The following is a 13357-nucleotide window of genomic DNA, read 5'->3' on the forward strand; positions in this document are numbered from 1 at the left end:
TGACCTTTATAAGGTTGGTAGAAAAGTAATTAAAGTTTTTTTTTAAATTGGGAAAAATATAAAACAAGGTGTCACCATTCCCCCTCCAGTTTTTGAATACTGACAGACTGCATCATTTCCTCACCGAGCATTACATCTGATACTGAAATTATGGGAAATAGTTTGGTCCACCGTGTTGTATTTGTTATAAGAACATAAGAACAGCCCTACTGGGTCAGACCAAAGGTCCATCTAGCCCAGTATCCTGTATTCCAACAGAGGCCAGTGGCAGGTTCCCCAGAGGGAATGAACAGAACAGGTAATAATCAAGTGATCCATCCCCTGTCGCCCATTCCCAGCTTCTGGCAAAAAGAGGCTAGGGACACCATCCCTGCCCAACCTGGCTAATAGCCATTGATGGACCTATCCTCCATTAATTTATCTAGTTCTTTTTTTAACCCTGTTATGGCCTTGGCCTTCACAACATCCTCTGGCAAGGAGTTCCACAGGTCGACTGTGCGTTGTGTGAAGAAATACTTCCTTTTGTTTTAAACCTGCTGCCTATTAATTTCATTTGGTGATCCCTAGGTCTTGTGTTATAGCTAACACACTTAGGGAGGCAACAAATCCACACCTGATTGCTCTAACTGCACAGACATAATCTCCAGTGTAGCAGCAGCTAGGGCGACAGAAGTATTCTCTCGACCCTAGGTACCTTTGCTTAGGAAGGTGGAGTTCCTACAGCAATGGAAAATCCCCTTGTGTTGCTGTAGTCTACTTCTACACCATGGGCGCTAGAGCAGCATCACTGCAGCTATGCTCCTGCAGCACCCACAGTGTAGACATGGCCTTTGTTTGCATCGGTGCAGACTGCATTCACCTCTTCCTCAACTGCCAAACTGAATGCAGAAAATAGGCACTCGAGATGGAGATGTGCCGTGCTCTCCCTTGCTACATTCCCACCCTTCCCCAATCAATTGTTCGGTTGAGGGAGGAGTGGTGCATGTGTGGGGTGGGGGGAATTTATGGTCACACAGATATAGGGGCTAGCTGACCAAAAGGAGTGACTGCAAATAAGGGTGAAGAGGGAGACAGGAACAACTCTGCCCGGAGCGGTGCTTATGAGCTGGCAGAGACACAAGCGAAGGTGTTAAACCCTCTGACGTCACTGAAGATGCCTAAGGCGCATCAGTTGTTGTGTCAGCAGCAAGCAGAGATACCATAGAACCAGGTGTAGCTAAAGGTTTATTCAGTGTTAGGGACACCCAGCTCAGGAAGGGTGACCATATCTCCCAAAGGGAAAATGGGACACCACATGGGGCTTGCTCAAGCACACTCCCTCCCCTGTGTGGGGCTGGCCCAAGCTGTTTGCCGGAGCCCTGCCCTCCACGCCCACGTGGGGCTGGCGTCGCTGCTCACCTGAGCCCTACCTGCCCCCCATTCGAGCCCTGCCTCCCCCAGTGTGCGGGGCTGGCATCACCACTCCCCCCTGACATGTTCCTCCACACACTACTTTTTTGAGAAAAGTGGGCATTTGTCCATTCACTGCAAGTTGGCAGGAGCGAACGGAAGAAATGCCCACTTTTGCCAAAAAAGTCAGGGTGGCTGGGACAGGGCTGAAGAAAGGGACTGTTCCGGCCAAAACGGGACGTGTGATCATCCTAAGCTTAGGTCACAGCTGTCCAGGAGGAGCTGCCTATATACTCGTGGAGCTAGAGGGAAGCACAGAGTGGGTTCAGGCTCTAAAACAGACACACACCCCAACCAGTATAGTCTATACAAACAAACTTCCATTACACATTTTCCCTTGCAGACCCTGATTCAACAAAGCACTTGGTCTGTTGACTTCCAATGAAACTATTCATGTGCGTAAGGATAAACAAGTGTTTAAGTGGTTTGCTGAATCAGGGCCCTACTCTGTGTTTTCCTTTCTGTGGCCCCTAGGATTGGAACAATAGTAGATTTTATTATTATAAATTGTTCTATATCATAAAATCTGTCACTTTCTTTTAAAAATATGTTTAATCTTTTCCAGGAATTATTCTCCAGTCGTACAGTGTTTAAGTTTGTAACTCCTCAGATTGATGCTATCACTAAGGCAAATGCTTTCCTTCTATAATATACTAAAAAATTACCACTTGCTTGATTCAGGTCCATCCCTTTTGCAGCACTGTTTATTATGAGTCAGATGCCCTACTTCTGACATCATATGCTATGTGGGAAGCCAAAAGAGATGGATTTTTCCCTTTGATAACTGTCAATGCTGTAATTCTCAAAGGGAACCAACAAAGCTCTCCTCCCTACACCCTGATGCCAACATGTTACTTCATAAACAGGAGCAAGAGAAAGTTGTAAATGGTGTTAACATTTCAGGTCAAGTGTTTGTATGATGGGTGAAGGAAAGCCAATAGAAGGAGCAAACAGATGGTATCCCATGAATTTGATGGCTAGAAGAACTGTGAAAAGAGAAATATTGTAGGGATACAAAGCTATGGTTGGGGAGGACGAAAAAGAACGGAACTGCTTGGCACTTCACACTCTCTCTCCAAAAGCCTGCTACCCAGATAAAATAAACATGCACGTGGCAGCTGTTTGGTGCTTTCTCAGGGGTTGTATTGGCATTTGTGAAAAGCATTTGCCCAGATCCTGAAAACAATTTTGGTGCCTAACTTATTGAAATTAATGGGAGTTAGGCATCTCACCGCCTTTGAGGATCTGGGCCTAATCATAGGTTTTGAGCATTGGACTGCTAAACCCAGGGTTGTGAATTCAATCCTTGCAGGGACCATTTAGGGAACTGGGGTAAAAATCTGTCTGGGGATTGGTCCTGCTTTGAGCAGGGAGTTGGACTAGATGATCTCCTGAGGTCCCTTCTAACCCTGATATTCTATTCTATAACCAGGAGGCACAGCACTTCATGCAGCTGAGAACATACCTGGGGACACCAGATAATAAGGACCAAACAGACCAGCCTGTAGTGGATGAGCTTAGGAGGTACCCTGAGATCAGACTCCAGGCTGATAGCTATAGGGCCAGAACTTTCGCCTGACTTCTGTACAGCTGCACCACTTACAGAACTGAGGATCGGAAATGAAAATAAAAACAGGCTTATACTCTGGGGTAGAATTTGGCCCATTATAAACTGGTATTTCCATCATAGGTTCCTAGTGAGATGTATAAACGATTCATACTTTAGGGCGTGTCATGTCATGTTAGGGAAAAGGCGTTTTTAAATAAAAGTGTGTATTATTGACTTTAGTACATATTTTTTCCTTAGCTGCTGGACAAGGCCACACAAGCTGCTTGCAATGGTTGATTGAAATGGGAGCTGATTGTGACATTACAAATGAAGCTGGAGAGACTCCAAAGGATGTAGCCAAGAGGTAGCAGTTGAGATCTCTGAGCTGTAATTTATTTGTATAGGGACTGATTCTGCACTCACTGCTTTTATACCACTGTAACTCTGTTGACTTCAGGTAGCAGGGGCAGCTCCACGTACCAGCACGCCAAGCACGTGCTTGGGGCGGCAAGCCACTGGGGACGCTCTGCCGGTCGCCGCGAGGGCGGCAGGCAGGCTGCTTCAGCGGCTTGCCTGCGGAGGGTCCGCTGGTCCTGCGGCTTCGGCGGACCTCCCGCAGTGGGAGGTCCGCCGAAGTGGGAGGGACCAGCAGACCCTCCACAGGCAAGCCGCTGAAGCAGCCTGCCTGCCTTGCTTGGGGCGGCAAAATGCCTAGAGCCGCCCCTGTCAGGTAGTGTTACTCCTGATTTGCATTGGTGTAGATGACAGCAGAATCAAGCCCATGAATTTCAACTTTGGGTTATAACAGCCTTTTGGCTCTATTGCTGTTGCAAAGGGTTTTATTGAGGGTATTTATATACCTATTGTAACTAGAGATGGGTCAAATTCTGTATAAGGTGAGATGAGACCTGTTTAGTTTAGAAAAGAGAAGATTGAGAGGAGACCCGATAGAGGTATAAAAAAAAATGACACTGCAGGCGGCCAGCTGGGCACTCCTGTTTACCCTTAAATATAACACAGGTGCTTATTTGATTAAATTAAAAGGCAAAATAAATTTAAAATAACAAAAAGGAAATACAATTTTGACCAACGTATTAAACTGTGCAACTAACTGCCACAGGATATTACTGAGGCAGAAGTGTAGCCTCATTAAAATGGTGCAAAAACCATTTTAGAACATGAGGGGGCTGCTGCTATTTGACATATATTCAAGTGTGTGTGTTCTAATCAGCAGTGGAACTTGGGCTGCTTTTTCAGAGGTGCGTGTGTATTTCACTGGATATGAACTATTGACTATGTTGTGCAGATTCGCCCAGCTGGCAGCTGTGGAGCTTTTGAGACGGGCAATGGGAGACGACTCTGATGAAGAATTAGATGACAACGATGTAAGGTTTTTTGACAGACATGGCGTGGAAGGGAGCACAGACACCACGGAAGATTTAATTCCAGATGAAGCAAAAAAAAGAGACGCCCGCAGTAAGTTCTCTCTCTCTTTACTGTTTCTTGAACAGGTGGGAAGGAATGAGAATCGTAGGACAAAATATTTTTAGTTGCAGAGTTTCTCCCTACTGCTGCAGAATCTTTTGTCAGTACCAATGAGCTTTAAAATATATTGTGGAAATCAAGAAAAATATTTTAATCATGGAAGTTGGAACAGAAGATAACTGAGGTAAATCTGGTCCATCTCTGGAAAGCCAGCACAGGATTGTTCCTTACAGCATTAGAATAATAGAATACCAGGGTTGGAAGGGACCTCAGGAGGCCATCTAGTCTAACCCCCTGCTCAAAGTAGGACTAATCCCCAGACAGATTTTTGTCCTAGATCCCTAAATGGCCCCCTCAAGAATTGAACTCACAACGTGGGGTTTAGTTAGCCACTGCTCAAACCACTGAGCTATTCCTCCCTCCACTAAGTGACTCCCCCTTTTTTTTGAGTGATGTGTCAGATATAGTTTTAAATGTATTTCTGTGAGAGACTGTTCGACAGTCTAATCGATCCCACTGCCAAAAAACATCTCCCAACATTCAGAAAACCCAGCATCTTCACGCACATCCTCATGTTAACTACCCAGAGAACTGTCTGTCTTGCAGTAAGAGCCTACCAAAAGATTGAAGAACTTCGGCAACTTCTAGAAATTGCCTACAGCAACTACAAACAGCTGGGAGGAATAACTGTAGAGGAGAGGAAGAAGAAGAAAGAAGAAAGGGAGGCTGAAAAGTAAGAGTCAATTAACTCTAACTTTTGTAAAATCTGTGGAGATCCATGGATGGAAGGAGCTAGAAGAGTGCAACGTATTAGTGTTACTTATTATTGTATTTATTTATTTATGTTTCAAATGCAGCAGCTATGGTTAAGAACTTAGATGGCTACTAGGTCTAAAAAACCTAAGCAAAGGCATACGTGGGCTTATAGCCACTTCCATAATGTTTACCTAATTCCCCAGTGTCTCTTTACTGTACAGAAATGTTCTGTTAAATGTCCTGAGTTTAAAGGAAGTGCAATACTATCTTGCTATGATTTTGGAATATTAAATGGCGGTGTCACTTTTTGTAGGTTATTTCAACTTACTCCTAGACACCTGGTTACTTACCCAGAGTTTTAAAGGCCCAGAGTTTTAAAGGTAGTTATGCATTGCTCCACTTAGGGTATGTCTACACTACAGGATTATTCTGATTTTACAGAAACCGTTTTTTTAAAACAGATTGTATAAAGTCGAGTGCACGCGGCCACACTAAGCACATTTGGTCTGACCCAGTATGGCTGTCCTTATGTAAAGTGATTTGTAACACACCGCTAGTTAAAACTCATCGCTTTGCAAAGCAGCTCCATTGGCTGCATACCTAGCAGGAGTAGTGTGTCTATGCAAATACAGTCTGTTCCTGAAATCTTCTCCCCCCAGCTCATCACTAGATGTCAGGGGAGAGTTCATTCAGACCCAGCTTACATCTATGTAGACCTAGCTTCTTAGAGCAGCAAAGAGCTTCTCTCTCTTCTCCCCACCTAGTGCTGTAGCTGAGTAGGATTCCAATTTAGAGTTCCCCGTGGTGCGAGGTCAGGCACTGGCTAATGTGTGTAGTGTTTCTCCATAGTCCCAAAGAGATTTCACACTCATCAGAGCAGGGAACATGTCTCCCTTGAACTCTTTTACAACACAGAGCACGCTATTGGTGCTTAAATAATCATCTTAGCTGATAAAAGGCCACCAAAGGTTGGAATGTGGCCTTCCTGTATTTATGCTGGTGTTGGCAGCAGATGCTGGGGACCCAGTACTCCTTCCTGGAGCAGCAGGAAGGGCAGTTCCAGGTGTATCACCCCCAGGCTCCCATAAGCTATCTTACCCTGTGGCAACAGGAAAGTGCCTGCACCCTCCTTTTGGGCCACCACAGAGTAACAAAGGCAGGAGCTGACATAGTTAACAGCATTTCATCAGACTTGGCTTGCCTGATTTTTGCATTTGGCAGGATGATTCGAGAACTGGAGGCCCAGCTAGAATACGAACGTGTCCGTCGAGAGAAACTGGAGCGTCAGCTGGATGAATACCGAGCAGAGACAAGCCACCTCAAAGAGTGTCTGGAGAAACTGCAGCTCACACCCACCATCTCTGGGGTGAGTGTCTGCCCTCAGGTGACTGCTTTGGGGAATGTGTGAAAAACAACATGAAAAGGTACAAGGTTCATTAGCAACATATAGCTCAGTTGCCTAAAGACAGCAGCAGCATCTGTTGTGTCCACCTGGGTCAGCACCTCCAAAGAGCGGGTGCTCAGACAGGAAGGATTGCTCTTCCTTACAGCCACCACTTGAAGCCAGACAGGTGCACAGCTATCTGCCTTATTGGCCATAGGCCTGGACCCAACTCCCTAGATATGAACAACATGGAACTATGGTACATGATAACTGTCCCACAGGCTGCTTCAGAAAGTGTGGGGAAAAAAAGCCAACTCCCCTCCTCCCCAACAACAGAATCATGTGGGAGCCCTGGCATATACCACAGAATCCATCCCTTGCTACAGAACTCAGGTCCACAATCCCTGCTTTCTTCCCCCCAGTTTCTAGCCCTGTAGGCAAAGAAAATCTTTCCCACAAAAACAGAGTATAAATCAGGGGTGGGCAAACTTTTTGGCCTGAGGGCCACATCGGGGTTCCGAAACTGTATGGAGGGCTGGGTAGGGAAGGCTGTGCCTCCCCAAAGACCCTGGCTTCCCATCCCACTTCCCACCCCCTCCTGGGACCCCCTGCCCCTAATCGCCTCCCCAGGACCCTACCCCCTATCCAACTCCCCCTGCTCCCTGTCCACTGACTGCCCTGACCCCTATCCACACCCCCACCCCTGACAGGCCCCCCCAGGACTCCCACACCTCTCCCATTCCCCATCCCCTGACTGCCTCCCGGAACCTCCTGCCCCTTATTCAACAGCCCCATTCCCAACCAGAGTGCTGGCGACAGTGAGCTGAGGCTGCGGTGGGGGGGGGGGGGGGGAAGACACGGACAGTAGGGGAGGGGCTGGGTCCTGCGGGCAGTAGTTTGCCCACCTCTGGTATAAATCAATGTAGTTTTGTATTCTGGAGCATGTAGACAGCCTGCTACACTAGCTAAGCCAGGTGTGAACTGCTCCCATGTCTTAACTCTGAAGCCAGTGATGGCCATTTAAATTTCACATTAACTATTTCACTAGTGGTTAGTGAGCAGAAAAACCAAGATAATGTGTTTACTGCACAATCCCAAATCTGCCTTCTCAGGTAGCCAAAGCCCCAGCACTCCCCATTCAGGCAGCTTAAATCCCCAGCTTCCTCCCACCAACCAAGAGGAGTAATGCATTTTCAATGCAACATTTGGCAAAGCAATGAGAACTGAAGGGTCAGGAATAGGGTAAACTAAATAGACCACAGCCACATGCCCAGCCCCCACCTCTCCTGTTTGGCTAAGGCAAAATAAATTACTCTCATCCTCAGGGACGGAAGGGCTAAGTACTATTCACTATTGTTTTGTGTGCACAAAGCCTTACCTGAAACTTGCCAGCAGAGTTCCACATAGATCAACGAACCCCTGGTTTAATTCTTGCACTGCCATCTTCTGGCCAGAGGCTAATATTACATCACAATTGCAGTTCAGAATGTTCAGTTAGTTTCTGTGTCACATTTAATTCATTATGGCTTCTATATTATTTGTATATTGTAGCACCTAGGCTTCTGAGGCATGGATCAGGACCCCGTGGCGGTAGGCACTGCACAGACACAGAACAAAGACAGTCCCTGCCCGAAAGAGCTTATAATCTATTTATAAGGGTACGTCCAGACTACCCGCCGTATCAGCGGGTAGCGATCGATTTATCGGGGATCGATATATCCCGTCTAGATGAAACACAATATAATCGATCCCCGAACACGCTCCCCGTTGACTCCGGAACTCCACTGGAGCGACCGGCAGTAGCGGAGTCAACAGGGGAGCCGCGGACGTCGATCCTGCGCCATGAGGACGGGAGGTAAGTCGGGATAAGATACGTCGACTTCAGCTATGGTATTCCCGTAGCTGAAGTTGCATATCTTACATCGACACCCCCCCCAGTGTAGACCAGACCTAAGAGAGAGACAACAGGTGGATCTGGACAGATGGGTAATCACAAGGAAACAATGAGACAGTTTTTGTCTGCATGGTAGCTAGTGGTCTCAATGCACCAGCACCCTAATCTTTGTCAAGCATCAATATGCAATTTCATGCAGGTGCCTGATTAACAGCATCAGAGACCAAGTTCTTCATTTACTTGCAAGGCAGATATTGCACAGACTGCAGCAGCAGAAGCTTTCCCACACTGCTTTGTCCCGGGCCTCAGCCCTAACTTGGAGCTGCCCACTGTTTCTCGTGGTGAGACGTTAGCTGAGTCTCCATGGGCCTCTGCTGAGACTGGCAGCAAGACTAGGCAATTAAGAAGGAGTGGGTTTTATGTGGATACCCGATCACCTGGAAATCCCACTCATGTCATAGCCACCGATGGCTATAAAATTGCTCCATGTCTGTGCCCAACCCTAATCTGTGTCCCCTTCAATCTCACTATGCCACAGGCCCCACTGATAACTGCATTCACCCCACTGCATAACCTGCATTCATAACTGTCCCATTTCTCACTAACCCCCATGCTTTCTATCTCATAGCGAATCCCACATCTCTTCAACTAGCTTTTCTCAACCCTACTCTCTTCATGACTGCTTCTACTCCCCTCATGCCCTCCCCCTGTCTTCTCCTTCATGGCTGCTTCCCCACTTCTCTCCCTCAGCCATGGCTGCTCTCACACATTGCCTTGACCTTTGCATCCCATCTAAGCATCTCTTCTTGCCTGCTGCACCCTCCCCCCAGTGCTGCTGAAAAGCCACCACTTTCTGCTTCCATGACACAACCCCGGGGCATGGGTTAGGACACCAGCTCACCAGAGCGTTTTGGAAAACCTGGGGCTACTCTAGCAGCTGTATTAGTCCATTTAACTCAATGCAGCTACACGAGGGGTGTATTTTACTCTTATATCTCTGAAATGGCACAATTGAGCTGCAGTTTAACAGGGGTAACCACGTCAATAGCTTCTCAGACAGGGGAGCGGGAACTTCTTCCACTGAGGCAGATTAATTTTCAAAGCCACCTCTGTACCAGACCGAGGGGTCCTTTCTGGTTTTACACTGCTATGATCCACCAGAGGACTCTGCTGGTCTGACGCCTCTAACCCACGTCAGAGGTGAGCGATTGAGCTTTCATCTTCGGAATTTCCCATCTCCTCCTGCTTGGCTCCAGAATTAAACCAATGTAGATAGCAACTGAGACAATCCCAAGTACAGCAGTAAACCCAGGGCAGCATTGCTAGCATCTTGTCCGACCCTGTAAATGTTGGCATGCTGTACCTTGACTAAAGTACCACATTTGTATTCTTTGTATTATCCATAGCCTCATGAATCAAAATGTCAGAACGCTACATTCTATTTCAGTCTCTGGGATACGCAGAGATAATGCAATCTCTGAGTGCCACACAACGTCCCTGTTGCCCCCACTCAACAATAGACCTTCTCACTTAAAGATGAAAACAAACAAACAAACAAAAAGGTAATTTTTGAGGAAGTTCCTAAATGCCTAGAGTATTTTAAGTGCCTCTAATGAAAAGAACAAGCTTGAGTTTGTCCTTAACAACCAAGTCTCAATTTCAAACACCAAAGTATTAATGATGTTCAGAACGAAGTGTAATATCTGTGGCACTTACAGTATACTCTGCAGCCTTCTTGGTGCCCTGCGGTCAGCACTGAACCATACCATAGCTGAAATAAAAGTTCTGTTCAGTTTGCATCACTACTCTTTTTCAAGTCTTCAGCCCTCTCTTAAAACACATGACAGGATCAGGAAGCTGAACATCTATCCCAGAAGGGAGTGTTGTCTAATTGGGAAGTGGCACCTCTATCTGCTTCATTCCTCACCTTAGGCAAATAGCAAGGGGCAGGCAGATCAGATCAGCTAGTTAGTGGTGAAGACATTGCTGGCAGGGTGGCTGGAGGGAAAGAAAAGTAAGATATAAGAAACGGGTCATTCCAGTGGCTTGATTTCCAAATGACAGGCTCAATAACTGGGTGTTAGAATAAGCCATGATCCTGGCTATTACTCTTATCCTGTAAGACAGCATTTTGGGACCGTTCAAAGGAGTTTGTGGTTTAAAATCCTCCCTTGCTAGGGAAGCAGGTGTAGGTGAGTGACTGCAATTTAATGGCTTTTATGTTCTTTTTTTAGGAAGGTGAGGCTGCCTCTGATTTAGGAAAAGAGAAAAAGAAAATGAAGAAAAAGCCACCAGGCAGCCCCGGCGGAGTGTTTGTGAGACGATACTGAGGCGTGAATGGAGCATTGCTGTTTTGCATCCATCTTGTCAGACTGAGCGTTAGAGAAGGGTGTTCACACAGGAAATGCAATGCTCTCTAACAGTGACAGGACAAGGCCATATCAGACAATACTGCCATGAGCTAAACTCATGACAAACAAGGGTTACCTTTTATTCCTGTCTGAAAGGTCTCTCTCTAAGTCAGATTCTGATATTTCACTAGAGGTAGTGGAAATGTTATGTAATAGCACTGGTAGAAGGCAAGCAAGCCTCAAGATACTACAGAAGTGTGCATATAATATATTTGCAGCTTAATGTTGTACACCACGTATGGTTTCTGATCCTTGTAGTTTTAACTAGCTATGTACCTGGTTCTTTGCTTAAAGATAAATCTTAGTGTGGAGAGAGACTCCGTTTTCTGAAATGGTGAATTTTTTTTTCCTTTCTGTACTAGCACATGGTAGTGACTGGTTAGCAAATCATATAGGGTAAAGTTTTCAAAAGCATTTAAGTTCAATTTTTAGAAGTGAGCTAGGCTCCTAAGTCCCCTTGACTTTCAATGAAAATTAGGTGCTTACGTGCCTAAATCACTTTTGAAAATTTTACCCATATTTTCATCATATACTCAGAAAATAGAAACTTAAGTACTTTTGCAGAGAGTTGCTCTAACTGAACCTCCAGACCAAGTATTCTTGTTTATCCGAACTCTTCCATGTCTTTCACTAAGACATGGACAATGACATCTTTCATATGTCACTTATATGAAAATAATTCAAATGACAGAAGGAAAAGAGATGGGGCAACCTAAGGACAATATACACACCCTACAAATACCTGCTTGTGTAAATAATCAGGCTGTGCCAACTCCTCACATGGTCATCACTTAACAGCAAACTCCCTTACGCTGATTTCACTGCATGAGGAATAAGGTTTCAGTTAAAGGGGAACAAAGGAGTTGACAGTTTTACTAGCCAGACCACTCAGAACCAAATTACAGCTGTGTAAAAAACACTGATACCAACAAGACTAGAGCAGTCAGAGGAAGGAGAATTTCGCCCTTAGTTGTGATTGTGCTGCATTTGCAATACTTTATAATCTTAAGTGTCACATAAAGTAGCTATACTTCTGAATAAATTAAAACAGTCATAGAACAATCCTGACTTTTGGCTGGTCTGTACAGAGGTATTAAATATAAACTCGGATTTCACTCTACAAATGAATTAAATGTAGGAGGGATATCTCAAAGATGCTCTTCCTCACAATCTCTTGTGAAAATCCTGCCATCAAACTGAACGGAAGGTTAGGGTGATTTCCCTGCATTTGAGGGAGTTCACTTTTCTGACTAATCACCCCGGGCTGACATTACTTTTCCTGAGGGGTCATCAAAATACTTTCAAAAGAGAATTTTTTTTGCCTTTTGAACACATCATATTACATCAAAGGGCAGGTATTTTCCAAAATATTTCCTGCAGCCCTCTGGCAACTCTACAACCTATAGCCCCCTCACCCAAACTTAGTATAAGACGATAAAAACTGGACACTATTACTAATATACTTAGAATAGTTTTCAGGAATATATAAACTACACACACACAAGCACCCAGCAAATGCATTTGATACTGTGGTGCTGCCTCCTCCCATAGTTACAGTTAGGAGAAATCAGCTTTGTTTGAATGGGAAAACAAATGTATAGGCTCCAGTCCCTAATGTCTGAGGATGTACTTGCCCTGGATGCAAGGTTCATCACAGACTAAGGGGAAGTTTTGGGGAGAGGCCCTTGTAGCATGTAGCAGCAGCATGTCAGGAAAATACACCATAAAACGTAGGCCCCAAGCATACAACTTGCCGCCCAATGACTCATGTTGGCTTCAACACTTTGCTGGAATGGCCATTTATTTTGCAAAAAGTAGGACGAGCAGTGGAGAAAGACCTTTGAAATTTAACTCAAGCCCTCCATATACAAAGATTCTGCAGAATCAAGAAACAAATAAGCCAAGAAAACACAACTCTGAAAGCTGAGGGAAGCTGGTGAATAAAATAAAAGTTCTATGACAGAAAACATACAATAATCAGACAAAGTTCCAAACAGCTAATGCTCCCTAGATCCGAATTTATCTCTGCAGCCATTAAGCCCAAGCCTGCCGTCAGGCTGTTCTCAAAACTTACATTGGTTTTAATGAGTGCGCTGCACATGGAAATGACACGTATTCCATTCAACAAACCTATACTTCCAGAGTAGGAATTTACTCAATTCCATGCCATTAGGGGTGACTAACAAATGATTATGAAGGGGGAAACAAAGAATTAAAGAAAAGTGTTTCCTTTCATGTGAGAAATAGTCATGTACGGGGGAGGAATGTTTAAGGAACGGGGTGGTGATTGCTCTATTTTGAGGATTCTTTGGGTCAACTTCAGAGAAGAGTCTAACTTGGAGTAACTTGCCCTTTCTTCCAGATGCCTTAAATTCAGATTCCCTTATCCCCAATTCAGACATGTAACTATCTTTCCTCACAGTATGTCA

General features: G+C 45.2%; 1 protein-coding gene across 18 annotated transcripts in view; it reads left to right on the top strand.

Moving 5' to 3' along the window:
• Positions 1-11987, top strand: part of ANKRD42 (ankyrin repeat domain 42) — a 41806-nt gene extending 29819 nt beyond the window's left edge. For 8 of the 18 annotated variants that reach the window (XM_039541208.1, XM_039541199.1, XM_039541191.1 and 5 more), the window contains 5 exons: positions 3257-3362; positions 4305-4474; positions 5090-5216; positions 6461-6623; positions 10752-11987. In XM_039541208.1, the coding sequence (XP_039397142.1) occupies positions 3257-3362; positions 4305-4474; positions 5090-5216; positions 6461-6623; positions 10752-10847 (662 nt within the window). In that variant the 3' untranslated portion in view covers positions 10848-11987. Of the gene's footprint in view, positions 1-3256; positions 3363-4304; positions 4475-5089; positions 5217-6460; positions 6624-8174; positions 8282-9923; positions 10080-10751 lie in introns of those variants that run through there. The other 10 variants (XR_005599239.1, XR_005599241.1, XR_005599240.1 and 7 more) reach the window with 10 other exon arrangements.
• The last annotated feature ends 1370 nt before the right edge of the window (positions 11988-13357 follow it).

This window comes from Mauremys reevesii, linkage group 1 (genome assembly GCF_016161935.1).
Source record: "Mauremys reevesii isolate NIE-2019 linkage group 1, ASM1616193v1, whole genome shotgun sequence".
In the NCBI taxonomy this organism is placed as follows: Eukaryota; Metazoa; Chordata; order Testudines; family Geoemydidae; genus Mauremys; species Mauremys reevesii.